The sequence below is a fragment of the Aotus nancymaae genome, unplaced genomic scaffold (assembly GCF_030222135.1).
Source record: "Aotus nancymaae isolate 86718 unplaced genomic scaffold, 86718_ANA_hifiasm-v0.15.2.pri h1tg000092l, whole genome shotgun sequence".
In the NCBI taxonomy this organism is placed as follows: Eukaryota; Metazoa; Chordata; class Mammalia; order Primates; family Aotidae; genus Aotus; species Aotus nancymaae.
Window position 1 is genome coordinate 11482348 of NW_026988507.1, and position 21395 is coordinate 11503742.

Genomic DNA, 21395 nt, shown 5'->3' on the forward strand with positions numbered 1-21395 from the left:
GAAGACATCCCCCAGAATGAAGAAATATTTGCAAATTATATCACTCATGAGGGACTTGAATCTAGAATATATAAATAACTTACAATTCAATAAAAAAGAAAAATAATCCAATTTTAAAAGTGAGCAAAGGATCTAAATAGCTATCTCTCCAAAGAAGAATATACAAGTGGCCCATAAGCACACGAAATGATTCTTGGCAAATTTAGGCATCAGGAAATGCAAATCAAAACTATAATGAGATGTCATTTCATACCCACTATGATGACTGTAATAAAATAGTCAAATAACAAGGGCTGGTGAAGGTATGAGGAAACCAGAATTCTCATAATGTTGGTGGGTATGTTAGTTCCTTTGCATTGCTGTAAAGGAATACCTGAGGCCAGATAATTTATAAAGAAAGTAGGTTTATTTAACTCACAGTTCTGCAGGCTGTATAAATATGGCACCAGGTTAGGCCCAGGAATCTTTCAGTCATGGTGGAAAGCAAAGGGGCGGCCAGCACATCACATGGTGGGAGCAAGAGAGAGAGAGAGAAGAGGAGGCACCATGCTCTTTTAATAACCACTTCTCACGTGAACTAACAGAGGAGCAAGAGAGAGAGAGAAGAGGAGGCACCATGCTCTTTTGACAACCACTTCTCACGTGAACTAACAGAGAATTCCTTTGTTACCATGAAGACAGTATGAAGCCATTCATGGGAGATCCTACCCAATGATCTAAACACCTCCCACCAGGCTCCATCACCAACAATGAGATTTGGAGGGGACAAACATCCAAACTCTATCAATGGGAATGTAAAATGGTACAACCACTTTAGAAAAACACCAAGTTCCTCACACTGTTAAACATAGAGTTACCATATCACCCAGCAGTGTCACTCCTAGATATATACTGAAGAGACATAACAAATGTCAGCACAAAAATTTGTACATTAATATATATAACAGCATAATATCCCAAATGTGGAAGCAACCCAAATGTCTAACAAGTGATAAATGATAAAGAAAATGTGGTGTATCCATACAATGGAATACTATTCTGCAATCAACAAAAAGAAAGCATTAATACATGCATGCTATGAGAGAGATGATTGTTGAGATCTTTAAGCTAAGTGAAAGCAGCTGGTTACAAAAGATCACATACGAACTGTCAAGAAGACGCAAAGCAATGGAGACAAAGTTGATTAGTCATTGTTTAGGGATAGGGTGGTAACTAATAGGTACAGTTTCTTTTTGAGGTGATGAAAATGTTCTAAAATTCACTATAGTGATGAATGTACATAACTATGAATATACTAACAATCATTGAATTGTTTTTTGTTTTGTTTTATTTTGTTTTGTTTTATGAGTTGGGGTCTCACCCTATCGCCCAGGCTGGAGTGCAGTGGAGCAATCTCAGTTCACTGCAACCGCTGCTTCCAGGGCTTAAGCGATTCTCCAGCCTCAGCTGGATTCTCCCAGCTCAGAGTAGCTGGGACTACAGGTGCCTGCCACCAACTCCTGGCTAATTTTTGTGCTTTTTGTAAAGATGGGATTTCACCATGTTGCCCAGGCTAGTCTCAAACTCCTGAGCTCAAAGCGATCCACCCACCTTGGCCTCCCAAAGTGCTGGGATTACAGGTATGAGCCACCATGCCCAGCTGAATTATATATTTCAAATGGTTAATATGTAACTTATGTGATTATGTCTCAATAAACTGTTAAAAATATTCTATTCAACTGTGTTTTTTTTTTACAAAGGCATAGTACATCTCTAAAGCAAAATCAGATATAATTTCAATAATCTGAGTTTAAAATATTACAAAATATTTAAGAGTTATAGCTAAAAGGGCTATAAAATCTGAGTGCCTAAATTCATATTCTAGTTTTACTAGTTATTGTATAATTTGAAGCAAGTTATTTAATCTGAAAAATGTGTATAATAAAAGTATCCATATTGTAAGTTTGTTGAAAGGATTAAGTGAGATATGACATAAAGTGGTCAATACATGTTAGGTTCCGTGTTATAATTATTATTGCTATTAGTTGGGCCCCAGAGTTATTAACCCACTACAAATTCATTGTTTATCAGCATTTTTGCAGGTACAGAGGAAATACAAACACTGTCCCAGACTCAAGGAGTTGACTCAATACTTTAAATTGCCAATTTTTTTGGTACCGAACACAAGATCCATAACAGTATAAGAGAAAAGACAGTGAGGGCTGGAATAAACAAAGAGGGTTGTCTGGTTTATGTGAGACGTAAGTTGGAGAAGAAGGTGAATTTCAGGACAGGATGGCAACTTGAAGGAGAGCGGTGGGAGGGCAAGTATCATTAGAAGTACTATGAAGAGACTGGTGTAGAGGAGGATGCTGGAAAGAGATGGATGACATCTTTGTATGAGTACAAAGGGCCCAGCTATGCATGATAGGTTCAAATGTTTAAATGTTTTGGGGTATTAAGAATATTTTTTTATTTATAGTTTTCATAGTGAAGTAAAACTTTGCCATATTATCGCCATTGGGTTAAAACTCTTCTGTAGTTGCGGGTTTGGGGGTTGGAGAAGGTGTTTGTTGGAGACAGGGTCTTGCTCTTTTGCTCAGGCTGGAGTACAGTGGCACTATCAGGGGTTCACTGCACCCTTGACCTCCTGGGCTCAAGCAATCCTCCCATATCTCAGCTTCCCGAGTAGCTGAGACTACAGGCACATGCCATCACACTCAGCTAATTTTTGTATTTTTTGTAAAGGCAGGGTTTCACCATGTTGGCCAGGCCGGTCGTGAACTCCTGAGCTTAAGTTATTCACCCATCTCAACCTTCCAGAGTGCTAGGATTGCAGGCATGAGAGTTGTATTAAATAACCATTTAGTCTTGTAATGATATTTTTTATCTCTGATTCCACTGGGCTTTTGATCACATGGCAAAGTCCCTCCTTTAGTAGGAAGTGTCAAAGAAAATTCACACTGGACAACTTAAAAAGGCAAGAAAGGCTTTATTTAAGACCATTGCAAAGGGGTCAAGACTATTACAATAGAGGACAAAAATTGAACACATCTAATCCAAAACAAAAGGCTGGCGTGTTAGTGCTTGCTGAGGTGAGCTACGGGAAAAGTCCTGGAGGACATTAGCACGGAGGTTGGTTTGTGTGCCTAGGCCATCTCTGTTTGCTAATTGGTGCTTATTGAGGCTAGGCTTCTGTCTTCTCAGGGAGACTGGAAGATAGGGCTGCTGTTTTTCTTGGTGTTTATATTTCAAAGGGATGGCTTCCATGTCCTTGAGAAAGGTATTCCTTGGTTATAGATTTACATCTCAAAGGAGGCAGAGGAAGAATTTACAATTGCAACTTTTCTAAATTGAGTATCTAAGAAAAGACTGGTCAAGGTCTTATAGTCAGGAAGAAACTTTCTTTCTTTCTTTCTTTCTTTTTTTTTAAATATAGTCAGGGTTTCACCATCTTGGCCAGGCTGGTCTTGAACTCCTGACCTCATTATCCACCTGTCTTGGCCTCCCAAAGTGCTGGGATTACAGGCGTGAGCCACGGCGCCCAGCCCAGGAAGAAACTTTCTGAAAGTTTAGTCAAGTTGAGGGGAACATTAAAGCCATAGTGGTCAGAAGATACCTTTTTGGCGATTTTATTATGTGGAGCCAGCCCTGGAATGCTGATAACTCTTGGAAATACATATTTAAAAAAAAAAAAAAAAATTGTGCAATGAATTGTTTTTAGGACAAAAATATTCTGTGTATAATTTCCTGCCAAATAACCTAAGGGGAAATCTTTATTTTGTTTCTCTCTGGATCTCAAGTGCTCTTTGTTATTTTTTTTCCCTTATCAGAAAAACTATGCCCTGAGGCTTTTCTTCTTCAGGCAATGCTTTAACGTAAAATTGAGCTTTATGTGCTGTTACAAGTCTCATTTAATGTTCCATTTTCACTTAAGAAACCAAATGGACTTCCAGGCTGCCTTTATGCTGGTAATTAGGGCAACTTGATGTGAATCTCAATGCGTTTGAGTGGTAGCACATATTAATACATTACTCGTGCTCTCAATTTCATCACTATTCAAATGCAACATCCTACACCGTATAAAAATTTTTGACCCTCAGAAGAACCTTGTGGATGACCCAGACCGTAATAACTGTAGCAGTTCAACTTACAATTCTATGGTGCATTATTATTTGTAATCACTTTTAAACATGTAATCTCATTTTGTCCTCCTGGTAAACAGAGTGGTAGGATTTATTTTACAGAGGCTGCCATACAAATGGCAAGACTTGACTCTGGCCTCTGGCTCTTATCTTAATGTCTAGTTAGAAAGTTGTGAAGAATTTTTTAGACGTAGATATTCAGTCAGCCTGCCCTTGAAAATCACTATGCTTCCCTTTTTTTAAATGCTAAATTGGGATATTTCTCAAATACTCAGTTTATATTGGTGATACAACATTACAAAGCCTTCATAATTATTGAAATTATGGGTCATCTTGCCGTAGGCATAAGGATTCAAGCTAAAGGCACATGATTTTGTTTAAAAATAAAGTTTATAACAAAATAAGATTAACAAAAGTTCTTTTATACTTCCAGAAGTAAAACTCAAAAATAGCCTGTGGCATTGAAAAGAAGTAATTTCTGAAAAATTCTGCATATGCTTTAGCATATCTTAGAACTTTCTATATGTCTAATATAATGTAATAAATGTTTCCATGTTAATATCCATCCAAAAAGAAACAATTTGACACACTGTAGATATAGGCAGAAAAACGTAGTTTTGAATATTTCATTCTGAAATAGACACCAAGAAAAATCTTGTTAAATATATGTAGCCTAATTGCTTATGTTTGAAATATGTGTTCTGTCATCAGGCAACCCTGCTCAGCCCACTTCCCTCCACTACATGAATCCTTACCAGCTGAATGCCTATGGTATGGCGCTGAAAGCAGTTGGCGAAATTGTTCAAGATTATGACAGTGATAAAATGTTTCCAGCTCTAGGTTTTGGTGCAAAACTGCCTCCAGATGGAAGAATATCTCATGAATTTGCTTTGGTAAGAATATATCAAAAGGAGACCGCTTAATATTGCTTTGGTGCTTATTCTTTAGTTATATAGCAAGCTTTTCTGACTGTAGCTAAATCTTGGTAAGTAATTGACTTTGGAGTGTGAGCTTAATGGGAAAAAGAATAGCTGAATAGCTTAGCCATAAATCTACCTGAAGTGCACCCACCTGACTTACAAATAGGGGGTCTATTTTGGTTATCTATTGCTGCATAACAAACCTTCCTAAAACTTAGAGATATAAAACAATATCATTCTATTATGCTTATGATTTGTGGCTCAGGAATTCAAGCAGAATATAATGGGAGATAGCATTTTTGTGCTTTGTAGTATCTGGAGTCTTAGTTTAGGTGATTTGACTGGCTAGAGATGCCTGGAATTGGTGACTGGTGTCGTATTTTTCAGCTTAGTTCTGGCCGTCTGTTGAATTCCTTAGATCTTCCCCATGTTATGTCTTCTGGGGCTGATATGTCTCCTAACGTGGCTTCTTTGCTCATGTTCATTCATGTCTTGGGCCTGAGATGGGACAGCTGAAAAGCTGGGGTTGCCTAGACTACTCTCCCTTGCTTTACATACAGCCTGTCTCTGTAGTTACAGAGGGCTTCATAATTGTATGGTGGTCTCATTGTAGTAGGATTTCTTATGCAGCAGCCAGCCTTCCCAGGGTGAGTATTCTAAAAGTCTGTGACAGAAAGTCCAAGGATGTTTATATCATATTCTTAGAAGTCCCAGAATGTGATTTCTGCAACATCCTATTGGCCAAGCAAGTTACTAAGACCATCCCAGGTTCAAGGTAGAAGAATTAACCTTCACTTCACCATGGGAAGAGTATCAAAGAATGTTTGGCTATCTTTAATCTACTATTGTTTTTAAAACCAAAGAAAATAAATATAATTGTGTTAAACTCAATGAGGTTTATTAATTTTCCTTTCATATGTTTCTCTCAACCTTGAATATGTCCCTTTCTCTGTCTCTGTAATTCTCTCCTTTGCTGCCTTTCCTACCTCTATGTTCATTCCTTGTAACCAAACCTATAATAAAAATATACAGGTTGAGCATTCCAAATCAGAAAAGTAAATGCTCCGAAATCTGAAAAAGATGCTCGAAGGAAATGCTCATTGGAGCAATTTGGATTTTGGATATTCAGATTTGAGAAGGTCAACTGGTAATTATATAAATATTTTAAAATCCAAAAAAAGGAATTCAGAATCTAAAACACTCTGGTTTCAGATAAGGGATACTCAACCTGTCCTTAACACTTCCTCAAGTGTTAAGGGAGTATTTGTGCCTTACTTTCTCCTCCTCCTCCTCCTCTTTCTTCTTCTTCTTTCCTCTTCCTCTTCTTCCTCCTATTCTCCTTCTTCCTTTCTTCCTTTCTTCTTCCTCCTCCTCCTTCTTTTTTCTCCTCCTCCTCCCTCCCTCCTCCTCCTCCTCCTTCTTCCTCCCTCCTTCCCTCCCTCCCTTCCTTCTTCCTTCCTTCCTCTTTCTTTTTTCTTTTCTTTTCTTCAACAGAGGCTTGCTCTGTTGCCCAGGCTGGAGTGCAGTGGTGAGATCAACTCCGCCTCCCCAGTTCAAGCAATTCTCGTGCCTCAGCTTCCTGAATACCTAGAATTACAGGCATGCATAATACCTGGCTAAATTTTGTATTTTTAGTAGAGACGGGGTTTTCAGTGTGTTGGCCAGGCCAATCTCAAACTCCTCAGCTCAAGTGATCTGTCCGCCTCAGCCTCCCAGAGTGCTGGGATTTCAGGTGTGAGCCACTGTGCCTGGCGTTAATTTGTTATTTGAGCCCAGTTAAAACACTTAGAGGATAGATATTGCTGTGGCTTCGATGTTTCCTTCCAGAGTTCAGGGGCTGCTAACGTAATAGTATTCAGTGAGGCCTTTAAGAGCTGGTTGGTCTGCGAGGGCTCCTCTCTCATGAATGAAATTAAGGCCCTTATAAAAGAGGCTTTACTCAGCTTGTCCTGCTTTCTGCGAAGTGAGAACACAGCATTTCTCACCTTTGAGGACACAGCCCTCACCAGGCAACTGAACCTGCTGGCATCTTGATCTTGGACCTTCTAGCCTCCAAAACTGTGAGAAATACATTTCTATTGTTTATAAATTACCGAATCTCAGGTATTCTCATACAGCACAAACAGACTAAGAGAGGTCAGACTTCTTTAAATCTATGAAAAATAGTCTCCCACGTTAATGATGAAAATAAGCATGATTATGTTGTTGATGATGATAATGTTTCAACTTTAGTCTTGCCTGATGATTATATTACTTTAAATTTTTCAAAGCACTTTTGTTTTCTCAGATAAGACAAGGGTTGAGTAGGTTTTCAGTGAAATAGTATTTGACTCAATCCTGAGTATGGAGTTGCATACTTTATACTCATTATCTTATATAATCTTCACAAAATTCCTATGTGATAGATATTTCATGCTGACACATTGCACTGCTCTAGAAACTGCCAATCTCATTACCTGTGCTGAGAAAAGTGCTCCCAGGAGTTGTATAACTCAACTCGGAGGCTCAGAAGTTGACCATTGTCCCAAAGGACAGGACTCGAACCCAAGTCAGTCTTATTTTAGAATTCACGCTCTTAACTACAGCTAAAACACATCTCTAAAAAGCACCTGTAATCTCACCTCTTGGATACATGCTTATATTAGCATCATGATATATGTACTTTTATATAAGATTTCATCTTTCTCAAATATGTTTTAAGAGCAGTATTACATTTTTATTTTTGTATTTATTCTTTTCCATTTCATCACCCACACAATTTCAAGACAGGTTGCTGGAGGGCTTAATTCTTTCTTCCATGAAATAGCCCACATGCCACACTCCCAATGTCATATAAAAATGAGTATCTGTTGGGATTTTGTTGTGTCTTAGAAAATTAAAATCTCCAGAAACTTATAAAACCATAAAAATCACTCATGTGATTCTAAATCTAAAGTGCCTCAGGAAAAAGGTCATGAGCTATTTTAAAGACTAAGAAAAGGACTAATTGTGTTAAGCTAAATGAGAGGTTGATTAATTTCCTTTGCACACATTTCTTCTTCTGCTAGTGTGTATTTTTTCCTTTTTCCCTTCCTCTACTTTTCTCTTTTTCTGCTTTTCCTACCTCCACATTTACCCCTTGTAACCAAACCTATAAAAGTATCTATGCTGAAGAATGATATATATTTATTATTTATACCATAATCTGTTCCTTGAGCCCAGTTCAAACATTTATGGGACAGAGATCATACCCCTTTAATCTATGAAAAATAGTCTTTCAAACTGATGAAAACAACAATGATTATGTTGATGATAATGCCTCAACTTTAATATTACTGAATGATTAATTTTTTTCAAAGCACTTCTGTTTTGTTGGATAAATAAGGTAGGTATGGTTAAGTAGGTCTTCAGTTAGATAGTATTGTATTTGATTCTTGCTGAAGTATTCTGTGCTAAGCTTGTCCTAAATCACTGCAATAGGTATCTGTAAGTACTGAAAGAGGCAAATACAAAAAGTTCAGTTTCAGGACAGCCTGGCCTTTCATGAAGTACCTGGTGTTAATAAATCCTCGTATTTCCATGGTACAAATTTGTGGTATATATTTACTAACATTAACCTATTTATTTCACCAAATTCACATAATTCTTTTAGATAGCAAGGGAGTCTTAAGAACTTAAATATCCCCCAGCGTGTAAGTTTTGGCTAGCACACATGTTAAACTTAAGCTTTGCTCAGTTGAAAGGGTCTCAGTAAACCTCAGCTTTTTATGTGAGACACACTACGGGAAAAGCAAAAAGAATGGGAGAGGAAAGGAAAAATTTCCTGGTATTACCATTCCAAGTCTTATGGTTATGAAAAGAATGAGTCATTGCTCTCCGCTCATTATAATTCTTGAAGAGTCCTTTTGGGGTTATAACTGAAAATGCAGTCGTGCGGAGCTCTGGTATATTTCTAATAAGCTTGTGGCCAGCGGTCCTTAAAAGCAGGTCTTCCGTGTGGACCAATAGAGAAACGCGAACACCTGTCCGAGTGGTTTCTCCTGCCAAATACCTAAATGCACTTGCATGCTTTTCACTTATTTTGGCATTTATACAAATGTGTGCAATTTAGCATTTATGTGTATTTATTTTTTTCCAAGTGGACACCAGCAATTTAATAACAAAGAAGTCTTTAACACTGTACCATATATAAAACAGAAGCTCAATGGGTGTTTATTGAATAGAAGGAAGAATTCTCTCAGCTTTCCCCTACAGTAAGCAACAGCGACATTTCAGAGTAGAGCGACAGCCCCTAAGAGCTTCTCTTCAGTATTTTGTCAGCTTGTTAGCCCTGCTGAAAAGTGTTGCAGGCTACAGGCGGCAACAGAGATGACAGGCTTCTTGCATGATGCTGAATCCACACCCTCAGGACAATCCCTGAGGGAGCTAAATGGGAGGAAGAATGGGTGAGCGCTGGACACCCTCCCCACTTCAGTCTGAGTGGTGAGATTATTGATCATTTTAAAGTCAGATCTTTATGCTTTCTATGTATCCTACAAGTTAACATGTATTATTTTATAAATGGAAAGTTTAATTAGGAGGGAACTAGGAAATAGGGCATCCATTGTCCTCTTCGTTAATAAGCAACAAAATTAAATGTGCTTACTAAAAAAAAAAAAATGTGTTTTAGTTTTGTGTCAGAGCCACACATGGACTCATGCTAATTTGTTTTAACAAGCAATAACTAATTTCCTGCATAACATTTTCAAGAAATGAGTTTTTAAACACACTTAAAAATCTATTTATTTCAATAGTTTTGGGACAACAGGTGGTTTTTGCTTACATGTGTAAGTTCTTTAGTGGTGATTTCTGAGATTCTGATGCACCCATCACCTGAGCAGTGGACTCTGTACCCAGTGTGTAGTCTTCTGTCCTTCACCTCCTCCTGCCTTTCCTCCTCGTCTCCAAGTTCATTATATCATTCTTATGACTGCATCCTCGTAGCTTAGCTCCCACTTATAAGTGAGAACATACAGTGTTTGGTTTTCCATTCCTGAGTTACTTCACTTAGAATAATGGTCTCCAGCTCCATCCAGGTGGCTGTGAATGCCATTGTTTTCTTCCTTTTTATGGCTGAGTAGAATTGTGTGTGTGTGTGTGTGTGTGTGTTTGTGTGTGTGTGCACATTCCAAATTTTCTTTATCCACTTAACTCGTTGATGGGTATTTAGGCTGGTTTCATATTTTTGCAGTTGCAGGTTGTGCTGCTATAAATGTGTGTGCAAGTAACAGACTTAAAAGTCTTTTTATAACTCATTACAACCTTCTCATTAAGAAGAAAATCTCATTTAGTAGCCATAAAATATTTAAAGTAATCCTGATATAATCCAGAGCATATACTAAAAAGAAGGCATAATTTTATGTTGTAAGGTATTCTTATCATCTAAGACATATGAGGAAACCGTAGAGCAACTTATTATACTATTAGGACTAATTTCAGAAATCAGTGCTTTAAACATTCCATGAGGATGAATAGAACATCTAATGATTGCCCTTCCACTATCAAAGAAGAGAAAAATGATGACCTTGTAGTTTCAGTTCCAGAGAAATCGTGGTAACATACAGTTTCATCGAAATATAAACCTCCAATCAACATGCTAAAAAATAAAAGTAGCTCAGGACTACCCTGATTTGTAACTGTTCCCTTAAGATAGATGTATAATACATTTTTATACGCCCAAAATCAGTAATGAGTTTTAATTTTAATTAGCTTCATACCTTATCAAGGGAAAAGAGCACCATAAAATCTTAAAGGAAGGTTAAATAGGTCGCCTCAGATTAACATCAGAACTAAACATTAACGGCTTTGTGCTAAATGTTAAACTTTTCTTTTACATTCTGTTTTCAGCCAAGTTATACAAACAGTTTTATAATGTAAAGAGGGCTTTTATTATTTAATGCTTTCAAAAATGTATGAGGGTTAATAAAATGTTTGAAGACAAAATTAAAAGAAAAAAATGGATATAAATCCCTCTCTACCAAATGATAAAATAGAAATAGTTGGTAACGTTTGGCTCAGTTTTCTAAGATTCCAGCCTTGTAGAAAGCTTGGCGTCTCATAATTTGGTGGCATAGTGGTGTATAAGAAATTGAACTCTGGAGTTAGACTGCCTGGTTCAAATATTAGCTCTCCTAGTCGTGTTGTGTGACCTTGGGCACAATGTGTAAGTTCTCATTGCCTTAGTTTCTTTATCTATAAAGTGGGGTTAACGGCAGTCCTACATTTTTAGGGTTATAAAAGTTATATATGTAAATATTTTAGTATAAAACCAGCACTTTGGGAGGCCGAGGTGGGTGGATCATGAGGTCAAGAGATCGAGACCATCCTGGGCAACATGGTGAAACCCTGCCTCTATTAAAAATACAAAAATTAGCTGGGCATGGTGGTGTGCGCCTATAGTCCCAGCTACTCAGGAGGCGGACGCAGGAGAATTGTTTGAACCCAGGAGGCGGAGGTTGCAATGAGCTGAGATCGCACCACTGCACTCCATCCAGCCTGGTAACTGGGAGAGACTCCGTCCGTCTCAAAAAAAAAAAAAAAAAAAAAAAAACTTGGTATATAGAATTCAACTACCAGTTACTTGTGATTATTCAGGTAAAAATATGTATGCTAAAATTATTGCTAACCATTTTTAAATGTAGTTACTATCACTAGTGCATAAAAAATATATATACACATAATTTTGATATTCCCTTTCAAAAAGTGGAGGGTATCTCCTTTTTCTCAAGTGTGAACAGATTCAGTAACTCATTCTAGCAAATGCATTAAAGTAGGAGTGATGGAGTGTAACTTCAGAGACTGGCTCATAAAAGGCATTGGGGCTTTGTCCTTGCTCTTTGCTTGGGATTACTCAATCTGGGGAAAGTTAGCTGCCATGTCATGAGAACACTCAAGCAGCCCTGTGGAGCATCCATTTGGCCTCCTGCCAACAGCCACGTAAGTGAGCCTTTTTGGAAATAGATCCTTCTGTCCACTCTCAAGCTTTCGGATGACTGCAGCCCAGGTCGGCATCTTCACTGCAACCTCATGAGAGATTCTGCTCAGGAGCCACCCTGCTAGGCTGCTTCTGAATTCCTGAGACTTCAAAAATGTATGAGAGAAATATTAATTGTCTTAAGCCACTATGCAGAGGGTATAACTTTGGGGGTAATTTGTTACATAGCAATAGATAACTAATACATGGTCTTATTTGTGTTATTAGTATCATTTGGACTAGGAGAATTAAACCTAATAATGACAGAGCATTTAAGGTATGAAAAAGCCAGCCTAGGTGTCCAGGGTTAAAGTTGCCTTTCCAGGTCCTGTCCCCAGAATAAGAGCTTCCGTTAAAGTTGCCTTTTTGGGCACTGTTCCCAGAATAAGAGCTTCTTAACAGCAACAGCAAGCTCCAATTCCCTTGAATGACATGAGTATTGTTTTTAATTCCTTTTCTTTTGCCTTGTCTTGATGTTTCCTACACCAAATTATATTCCCTCTGACTCCTTCTCTACTTGGATTAAGAATTGTGACCTGAAAATATTCATGTGGCAGATATTTTACATTTTTCCTGCTATTGGGTTAAACTATTTGAATTGATGGCATTTATTTATCTAATTTTAATACATGTTTACTGCATAAAAATTGGAAAAACATAGACCAGGTTAAAGGATGCGAGGAAAGTTAGCAGTTATCTAACCACCTAGAGGTAGCCACTATTAATACTTCGGTTTTCTTTTTAGGATTTCTATATGTTTATCTCCACACCTACACAAACCTGTGTAAATTAAGATACTATTAATTTTAGAATGTTGTGGTGGTCAGCTTCTCTTAATATTATTTAAAATTTTCTTTGCCATTTTTTGAAGAGTACGGATTTTTAATGATTGCACATTATACGTATGATCTTCATAATATATCATAATCTATTGTTGATCATTTAATGTATTGTTTTGCTATTGTAAATTTATAAATGAGTGTTCTTCCAAAAATATTTATGAGTAACAACATGTATTATTCTCTTGTCATTTTCAATTGATATTCACGAAGATTTTCTCTTACTGTGGTTTTGTTTTTGCCTACATTTCTACAGAATGGGAACCCTCAAAACCCCTACTGTGACGGCATTGAAGGGGTCATGGAGGCTTATTACAGGAGTCTGAAATCTGTACAACTATATGGGCCCACCAACTTTGCTCCTGTAATTAATCATGTAGCAAGGTAAGTAGAGAGCAGACAAGGTGTTTATTCTGATGTACTGGACCATGGTGAACTCATAACATTATTGTTAGCATGAATTGACAAATGAAAGTTGTTTTCTTTTAATTTGCCTCCAAGAAAATGAAGAAAAAATGTACGTTAGAGTTTCTATCAAACTATTGTGATACTTTGCTGAGAAGAGTACATTAAAATCTCAAGAAACATACTCCAGGTTATGTTAGGAAGTATCTTTGTTCAACTAAGGAAAATGTTGTTTTGTTTGAAAAGGCATCTGTGAGAAAAATAAGATCAATGGTGAGGTCACCTGTGTAGGTCATTCATCTCTAACATCACACTCCATGGTAGCAGTAAGTAGCATAGAAGTGATCAGAGACTGAATTCTATTAGATGACTATTTGAAGCTTTCAGTGACATAGAGGGCACATTATTTCAACCTTTCTGAAATTAATATAGTAGCTAATTTTATAAATTCCCAGAGCTCTACCTGTATATAGTACATAGTACTGAGACCAGAATATAATGCTTATGACTCCAAGTACATGTTCTGAAGAAAATGTTAAAATGTAAAAAATAAATCTATATATACTTACTATTTTTTCATTAGTACATAAATGGATTAAACACTTTTTAAATCCCTAGAAAATTTGGCCTGTGTAAATCCTATGACTCCCTGACTTATTTTGAGATAATTAGAAGTTTCTTATCCTTTCAAATATGTAGCCAGAACTCATCAAAATATGGAATTTTTTTTTCAAGTTTATCAAGTATAAAAGCAATGTGAAACCCCAGTTCTCTGAAGGTTCTGGTACTTTACCACCTTCTCTAATGAATATTACCAGCAACTATAGTGTGCTCCACTTTTCATTATCTGGGACATGGACAGAATGCTAAAATATCCCTCACACCCAGGGCTTACCCCAGTGCAGCTTCCCTGTGGAACTCCAGCTCAGCTTGATAGTGATACATTGATGACTGTTGTCTGAGTGTGACCCTTTGGCTTGAATTTTTCAGACATTTTCATCTGCAATCTCTACTAAAATATGAATCGTATTAATACATCTTAACCTTGTTCATATACGACCCCCCCAAAAAAAAGTTATTCATGAAATGGTACTTTATGTTTTATCTTTATTTCTATGGCATCTGTTCTTTTCTATTTCTCTTTTTTAAAAATGCAATCTTGACCCCCAACATTGATTTCATAATCCACTAATGATATATCCTAGCTTATTATACTAGCCTATGTAAGTAACGTCATATATACTATATACTGATGGCAGTCAAATATAGCAGAATATAATACAATGTTAATGCAAGATAAATTATAATTGACTGCCACACTACCATAGAGATCACTTTTTTATAAAAAGAGAAAAATGACAGGACTTATTTTGTGAGAACTCGTGCTTATTATTAGGAAGGCCCTTATCAGTGCTTACCAAGTAATTTCATAACTTTTCCTGGTGTATATCTATTATAAAAGTTAAAATGTTAGATATAAAATTTCTAGGTGCATTTCTATATACATTTCAAACCAAATGCTCCACAGTGTTCTATGACATTTTTTATGTTTTATACAGCATTTTGTAAGTTCTCGAATATAGGAGCACCTGCTAGTAAAATCTTTAAGACTCCTTGAAAATGAGCCATGATCCAATAATTCTTTATTATTTTTTACATGAGAAAAATTAAGAAAAACAGTAAGATATGGCTTCTTAAGACTTATCTTTTCCTTCCAGTACAATAGGAAGTTCCATGTATCTATTTTTTAAAATTATACTTCAAGTTCTAGGGTACATGTGCAAAATGTGCAGTTTTGTTACATGGGTATACACATGCCACGGTGGCTGGCTGCATCCATCACCCCATCACCTACATTAGGTATTTCTCCTAATGCTATCCCTCCCCTAGCCCCCCAACCCACAACAGGTCCCAGTGTGTGATGTTCCCTGTATCCATGTGTTCTCATTGTTCAACATCAACTTATGAGTGAGAACATGCGGTGTTCGTTTGGTTTTCTGTTCTTGTGTTACTTTGCTGAGAATTATGGTCTCCAGATTCATCCATTTCCCTGCAAAGGACATGAACTCAACGTTTTTATGGCTGCATAGTATTCCATGGTGAATATGTGCCACATTTTCTTTATCCAGTCTATCACTGATGGGCATTTTGGTTGGTTCCAAATCTTTGCTATTGTGTACAGTGGCACAATAAATATACGTGTGCATGTGTCTTTATAACAGAACTATTTATAATCCTTTGGGTATATACCCAGTAATGGGATTGCTGGGTCAAATGGTATTTCTATTTCTAGATCCTTGAGGAATTGCCACACTGTCTCTCACAATGGTTGAACTAATTTACACTCCCACCAACAGTGTAAAAGCATTCCTATTTCTCCACATCCTCGCCAGCATCTGTTGTCTCCTGACTTTTTAATGATCGCCATTCTAACTGGTGTGAGATGGTATCTCATTGTGGTTTTGATTTGCATTTGTCTAATGACCAGTGATGATGAGTTTTTTTTTTTCATATGTTTGTTGGCTGCATAAATGTCTTCTTTTGAGAACTGTCTGTTCATATCCTTTGCCTACTTTTGATAGGGTTTTTTCTTGTAAATATGTTTGAGTTATTTATAGATTCTGAATACTACTCCTTTCTCAGATAGGTAGATTGCAAACATTTTCTCCCATTCTGTAGGTTGTCTGTTCACTTGATGATAGTTTCCTTTGCTGTGCAGAAGCTCTTTAAATTGATCCCATTTGTCTATTTTGGCTTTTGTTACTATCGCTTTTGGTGTTTTAGTCATAGAGTCTTTGCCCATGCCTATGTCCTGAATGGTATTGCCTAGGTTTGCTTCTAGGGTTTTTATGGTTTTTTATGTCTTATATTTACGTTTTTAATCCATCTTGAGTTAATTTTTATATAAGGTGTAAGGAAGGGATACAGTTTCAGCTTTCTGCATATGGCTAGCCAGTTTTCCCAACACCATTTATTAAATAGAGAATCCCTCCCCCATTGCTTGTTTTTGTCAAGTTTATCAAACATCAGATGGTTGTAGGTGTATGGTGTTATTTCCAAGGCCTCTGTTCTGTTCCATTGGTCTATATATCTGTTTTGTTACCAGTACCATGCTGTTTTGATTACTGTAGCCTTATAGTATAGTTCGAAGTCAAGTAGTGTGATGACTCCAGTTTTGTTTTGTTTTTCTTAGGATTGTCTTGGCTATGCAGGCCCTTTTTTGGTTCCATATGAAATTTAAAGTGTTTTTTTTTCCAATTCTTTGAAGAAAATCAATGGTAGCTTGAGGGGGATAGCATTGAATCTATAAATTACTTTGTAAAGTATGGCCATTTTCAAGATATTGATTCTTCCTAAGGATGAGCATGGAATGTTTTTCAATCTGTTTGTATCCTCTCTTATTTCATTGATCAGTGGTTTGTAGTTCTCCTTGAAGAGGTCCTTCACATCCCTCGTTAGTTTTATTCCTAGGTATTTTATCCTCTTTGTAGCAATTGTAAATGGGAGTTCACTCATGATTTGGCTGTTCGTCTACTATTGGTGTATAGAAATGCTTGTGATTTTTGTACATTGATTTTTGTATCCTGAAATTTTGCTGAAGTGGCTTATCAGCTTAAGGAGATTTTGGGCTGAGACAGTGGGGTCTTCTAAATATACAATCATGTTGTCTGCAAATAAGCATGTTAAAGAATGCTTATTCTTCTTAAGAATAACAGTTTTAAGCTCATTTTTAGGACTCATATCTATGTATCTCTCTGATCTATTTGACTTGCTAGATAATATTAATGAGATAACAATGGTGTAAAATAGACAAGACTCAAAGCATTAAATTTACAAAATTTGAAGGTTTTATATGCTTTTTTGAGGCTTTCCAGCCCCTGCTTCTGATTTCTTGCCTTTCCAGTCCTCCTTTCCCAGAGCTGTCTGGAGAACAGCATTTCAAATGATGTAAAATCCTACTCAACATCTGTTGATGCCTTGTCATAAATTTAAGTGCAGACGGTTTAACTTGCACGCTAGAACATCCAATATTCAACCAGTACTAACCCATCCAACCTCATTTCCACATTCTCCCAAATGTACTACACTTCAGTCACAGATTCACTGCTTCTTCTGGCCTATGTCATTCCTTGCATATGTCTAGTACTAATTAGACACTACTGTGGTTACATGTAGATCTTTTCCACACTGAAGGGAGTGATTATTCCTTGTGAGTTATTCATATACATGCACATATATGCATATGCAAATATAAACCCCAATACTTTGGATATACTGAGATATCTGTATCTGTTTAATTAAATTATCTGAATACTATATATTTTTTGTTTGTTTGCTCTGTCGCCCAGGCTGGGGTGCAGTGGCGTGATCTCAGGTCACTGCATCTCTGCCTACTGGGTTTAACAAGCAGTTCTTCTGCCTCAGCCTTCCGAGTAGCTGGGCTTACAGGTGCCTGCCACCATGCCCAGCCAACTTTTGTATATTTAGTAGAGACAGGTTTTGCCATGTTGGACAATCTCATCTTGAGCTCTTGACCTCAGGTGATCCACCTACCTCAGCCTCCCAAAGTGCTGGAATTATAGGTATAAGCCACTGTGCCTGGCCAAGTTCATTGTAGTTAACAAAGTTATAATAGGAAACTAAAGAACTTTTTTTGTTTTTGAGACAGTCTCTGTCACCCAGGCTAGAATGCAGTGATGTGATCTCAGCTCACTGCAACCTCCACCTCCCGGGCTCAAGCAATTCTCGTGCCTCAGCCTCCTGAATAGCTGGGATTACAGGCATGCACCACCATGCCCGGCTAATTTTTGTATTTTTAGTAGAGAGGGGGTTTCATCATGTTGGCCAGGCTGGTTGGTCTCCAACTCCTGGCTCAAGTGATCCACCCGCCTCAGCCTCCTATGTGCTGGGATTACTGGTTTGAGCCACTGGGCCTGGCCTAAAGACCCTTTTAAATGATAATGCTTAACCAATCTTAATGACCTGTGAAAATGTGGTTGTGATTAACACCTACTATATCAGCCAGGGTTCTCCAGAGAACAGAACCAGTAGGAGACATAGAGACATGGACATATAGATACAGAGATATATTTTAAGGAATTGGCTTGTGCAATTGTAAGGGACAGCAAGAATGTAATTTATAGGACAGGTTGGTAGATTGGAAACTCAGGATTTCATACTGCAGTCTTATGTCAGTATTCCTTTTTTTCTGGGAAACCAGTTTTTGCTCTTAAGGCCTTCAACTAATTGGATGAAGCTCCTTTAAAGGCATTTGATGGTAGATATTAACCACATATATAATCTTTGATTAAATAAGTGGGATTTACAGTCTAATTGACACATAAGCATCATCATCCTTCTGACCAAAACAAAGAAACACATTGCCATCATGTTGTCAATCGACAACAAATTTAAACTCTGAGCAAGAATTTTAGGGTTTTCCAGATTTAAACTTAATACTATATCTAATGTCTATAACATTATGTTTAAATATTATTAATCAAAATAGAAAAATATTTTTAAAATAATGGTTTTGTGGAATACAGTTTGAAAAATGGGGTTTTAACCAACCCCTGATTAGCCTGTTTTCCTCTTGTGTAGCTGCCATTGCTGAGGCTTGAGTAGGCAGTTTTAACACAACACAAACAAAGTTGCCAGGAAGTTCGAGTAGGACAGAGCCCACAGCAGCTCAGCAAAACCTCTGCAGGCAGCCTGTCACTAGACTCCTTCCATGTTGGGCAGGGCATCTCTAAAAAAAGGCAGCAGCCCATCAAGGACTTATCAAGCCCCCACCAACCTGGGACAGAGCACCTGGGAAAAGAGGTAGTTGATATAGCTTCAGCAGACTTAAATGTCCCTGCCTGGCAGCTCTGAAAGTGCAGAGCTTGTGTATGGTGTTAACCATTTTTACATTCCTGTTATTTAAAAAAAAATTTCTATTCATCTAGAATTCTTCATCCATAATTTTAAGTAATTTGAAATAAATTTGTTGGTATATTATACCAGCTTAATATTTCAGAAATTAATATACCAATGAAAATTTCAAATCTTTTCAGACTATCATGAAAATTTCTTCATTTGATTTAAATGTATTCATTATTTCCTATTAGTTTTTTGCTTCCTATGCCTAATTAGTTACTTGTTTTGAGGCTGTCACATTTCAGTTTTTAAGGGGGATTTATCATTTTCTACCTTTTGGCCATTTGTAATTTTTTTCTGTTTTTTCTGATATTGAGAACCTTCTAAATCCAGATCACTATCCAAAATGAATTTTCATTTCTTAGGAAATAACTTTTTATCTTGGAATTCTCATAACTAATGTTCAAATCAAATCCTGTATTATGCTTTATTCAATCTGCACAATTAAAAACAGTAAAATCTTATGGAGCCCATGATCTGTAGCAACATGTTCAGTGCTATAATGTGGATTATTCATCTTCACAACAACTCTAAGAGGTCACAGCAGTGCCATTTCCATTTTGCTGATGATAAAATAGATACATAGGGGTCATTTGTGGTGGAGCTAAAATTCTACCCAGAACAATCTTACTCCAGATACTATGTTATGATGCCCTACATCTTTAAGCCTTTTTATCTCTGCTACAGAGGTAAAGACACAAAAGGAAGTATAACAAAGCTATCTATCTTTGTGCGTGCAGTGATCACTTCATTGCCCAGTCAAAAGTAGTTTGGGGTGACACTTGGTAACATAAAATTTGCTGTGCTACTTTGGGTTGAAATATTTAAATGCATTCCTTTCTTCATTGTTAAGTGTTAATCCATTGTGTAAATCATAATTGAACTACTTAAATGAAACATCCCTAAGTCAGTTTATCTTGTTTTCTTGCCCTCTCTATTCTTGTGAACTAATAATAAGCTGAAAGAATATTCCACGAATCTGAGCCAACTAGATATGAGCTTTTACAAAAACAATCCCAGAAACTTATTTCAAAGAATGCAAAAGAAATGTGTTTGAATTCTACTACACTGACAAAGTTAACCTCTCTCTCAGATATATCAGTAATATCATGATATAAATTATAGATAGGCTATATTTCAAAAAAGACAGCTGGCTTTTAATAAGAAGACTTAATTATGCAATCTATAAAAGGATTCCCCATCAGGTTCTTTTAAGAAGCAAGCATCGCTAATACCTTTATAATATAATTTGAATCTGAGTCTATATGTCAGTGTCACCTCCTAGAAAAAGTAGTGAGGTGTGGCCAGCTTATAATTTTTACTTCATCCATTTCTGTAGCATGTTAATTATTTTATATAATATTTTTAAATTAACTAAATTAGAAGAAATGGTAGTACTTTAAAATAAAAGGCTAAATTAGAAGAATAAATGGTCGTGCAACACTGACTTAAAATTTAGATTTCCTAAAGTGCAACAATGGGCCAACATGTAGAACAAGTGCCATAAAAGCAATAGCTTGTTTAGCAGCAGGCACTAACATTGCAGTTATTCTAGTGTGTTATTTCAGATAATTGTGTATTTGAGAATTTGCATAAAATATACTTCTAACATGTTCAAATATTTTATTGAGATTAAAATGTTTGTCCAGGCACAGTGTCTGGGAGGCTGAGGCAGGCGGATCATGAGGTCAGGAGTTTGAGACCAGTCTGGCCAACACAGTGAAACCCCGTCTGTAATAAAGATACAAAAATTAGCGGGGCTTGGTGGCAGGGGCCTGTAATCTCAGCTACTCAGGAGGCTGGGGCAGGAAAATCACTTGAACCCGAGAGTCAAAGGTTGCAGTGAGCTGAGATTGCACCACTATACTCCAGCTTGGGTGACAGAACTAGACTCTGTCTCAAAAAATATATGTATCTTGAACCCCTCATACTTGATTCTGGCATCACCTTAAAGTACCAAAGCCTTTAATTAAAAAAAAAAAAAAAAAAAAGGTAACTTTTCCAAATTGTATTTACCAACCATCACATATAGAAAACTGTTTTACTTTCCTTACTTCTTGTCTTTCAGATATGCTTCTTCTGTAAAGGATGGCTCCCAGTATTTTGTGCTTCTGATTGTTACAGATGGTGTTATCTCAGATATGGCCCAGACTAAGGAGTCCATCGTTAATGTAAGTAGGGGTCGTTCAGTATTGGG

The 21395-nt window shown here is 36.9% G+C and overlaps 1 protein-coding gene across 2 annotated transcripts in view; it reads left to right on the forward strand.

Moving 5' to 3' along the window:
• Positions 1–21395, forward strand: part of CPNE8 (copine 8) — a 230776-nt gene that overhangs the window by 191945 nt on the left and 17436 nt on the right. For both annotated transcript variants that reach the window (XM_012435387.3, XM_012435388.3), the window contains exons 15-17: positions 4836–5017; positions 13131–13258; positions 21267–21369. In XM_012435387.3, coding sequence (XP_012290810.1) covers positions 4836–5017; positions 13131–13258; positions 21267–21369 — 413 coding nt within the window. The remainder of the gene's footprint in view (positions 1–4835; positions 5018–13130; positions 13259–21266; positions 21370–21395) is intronic.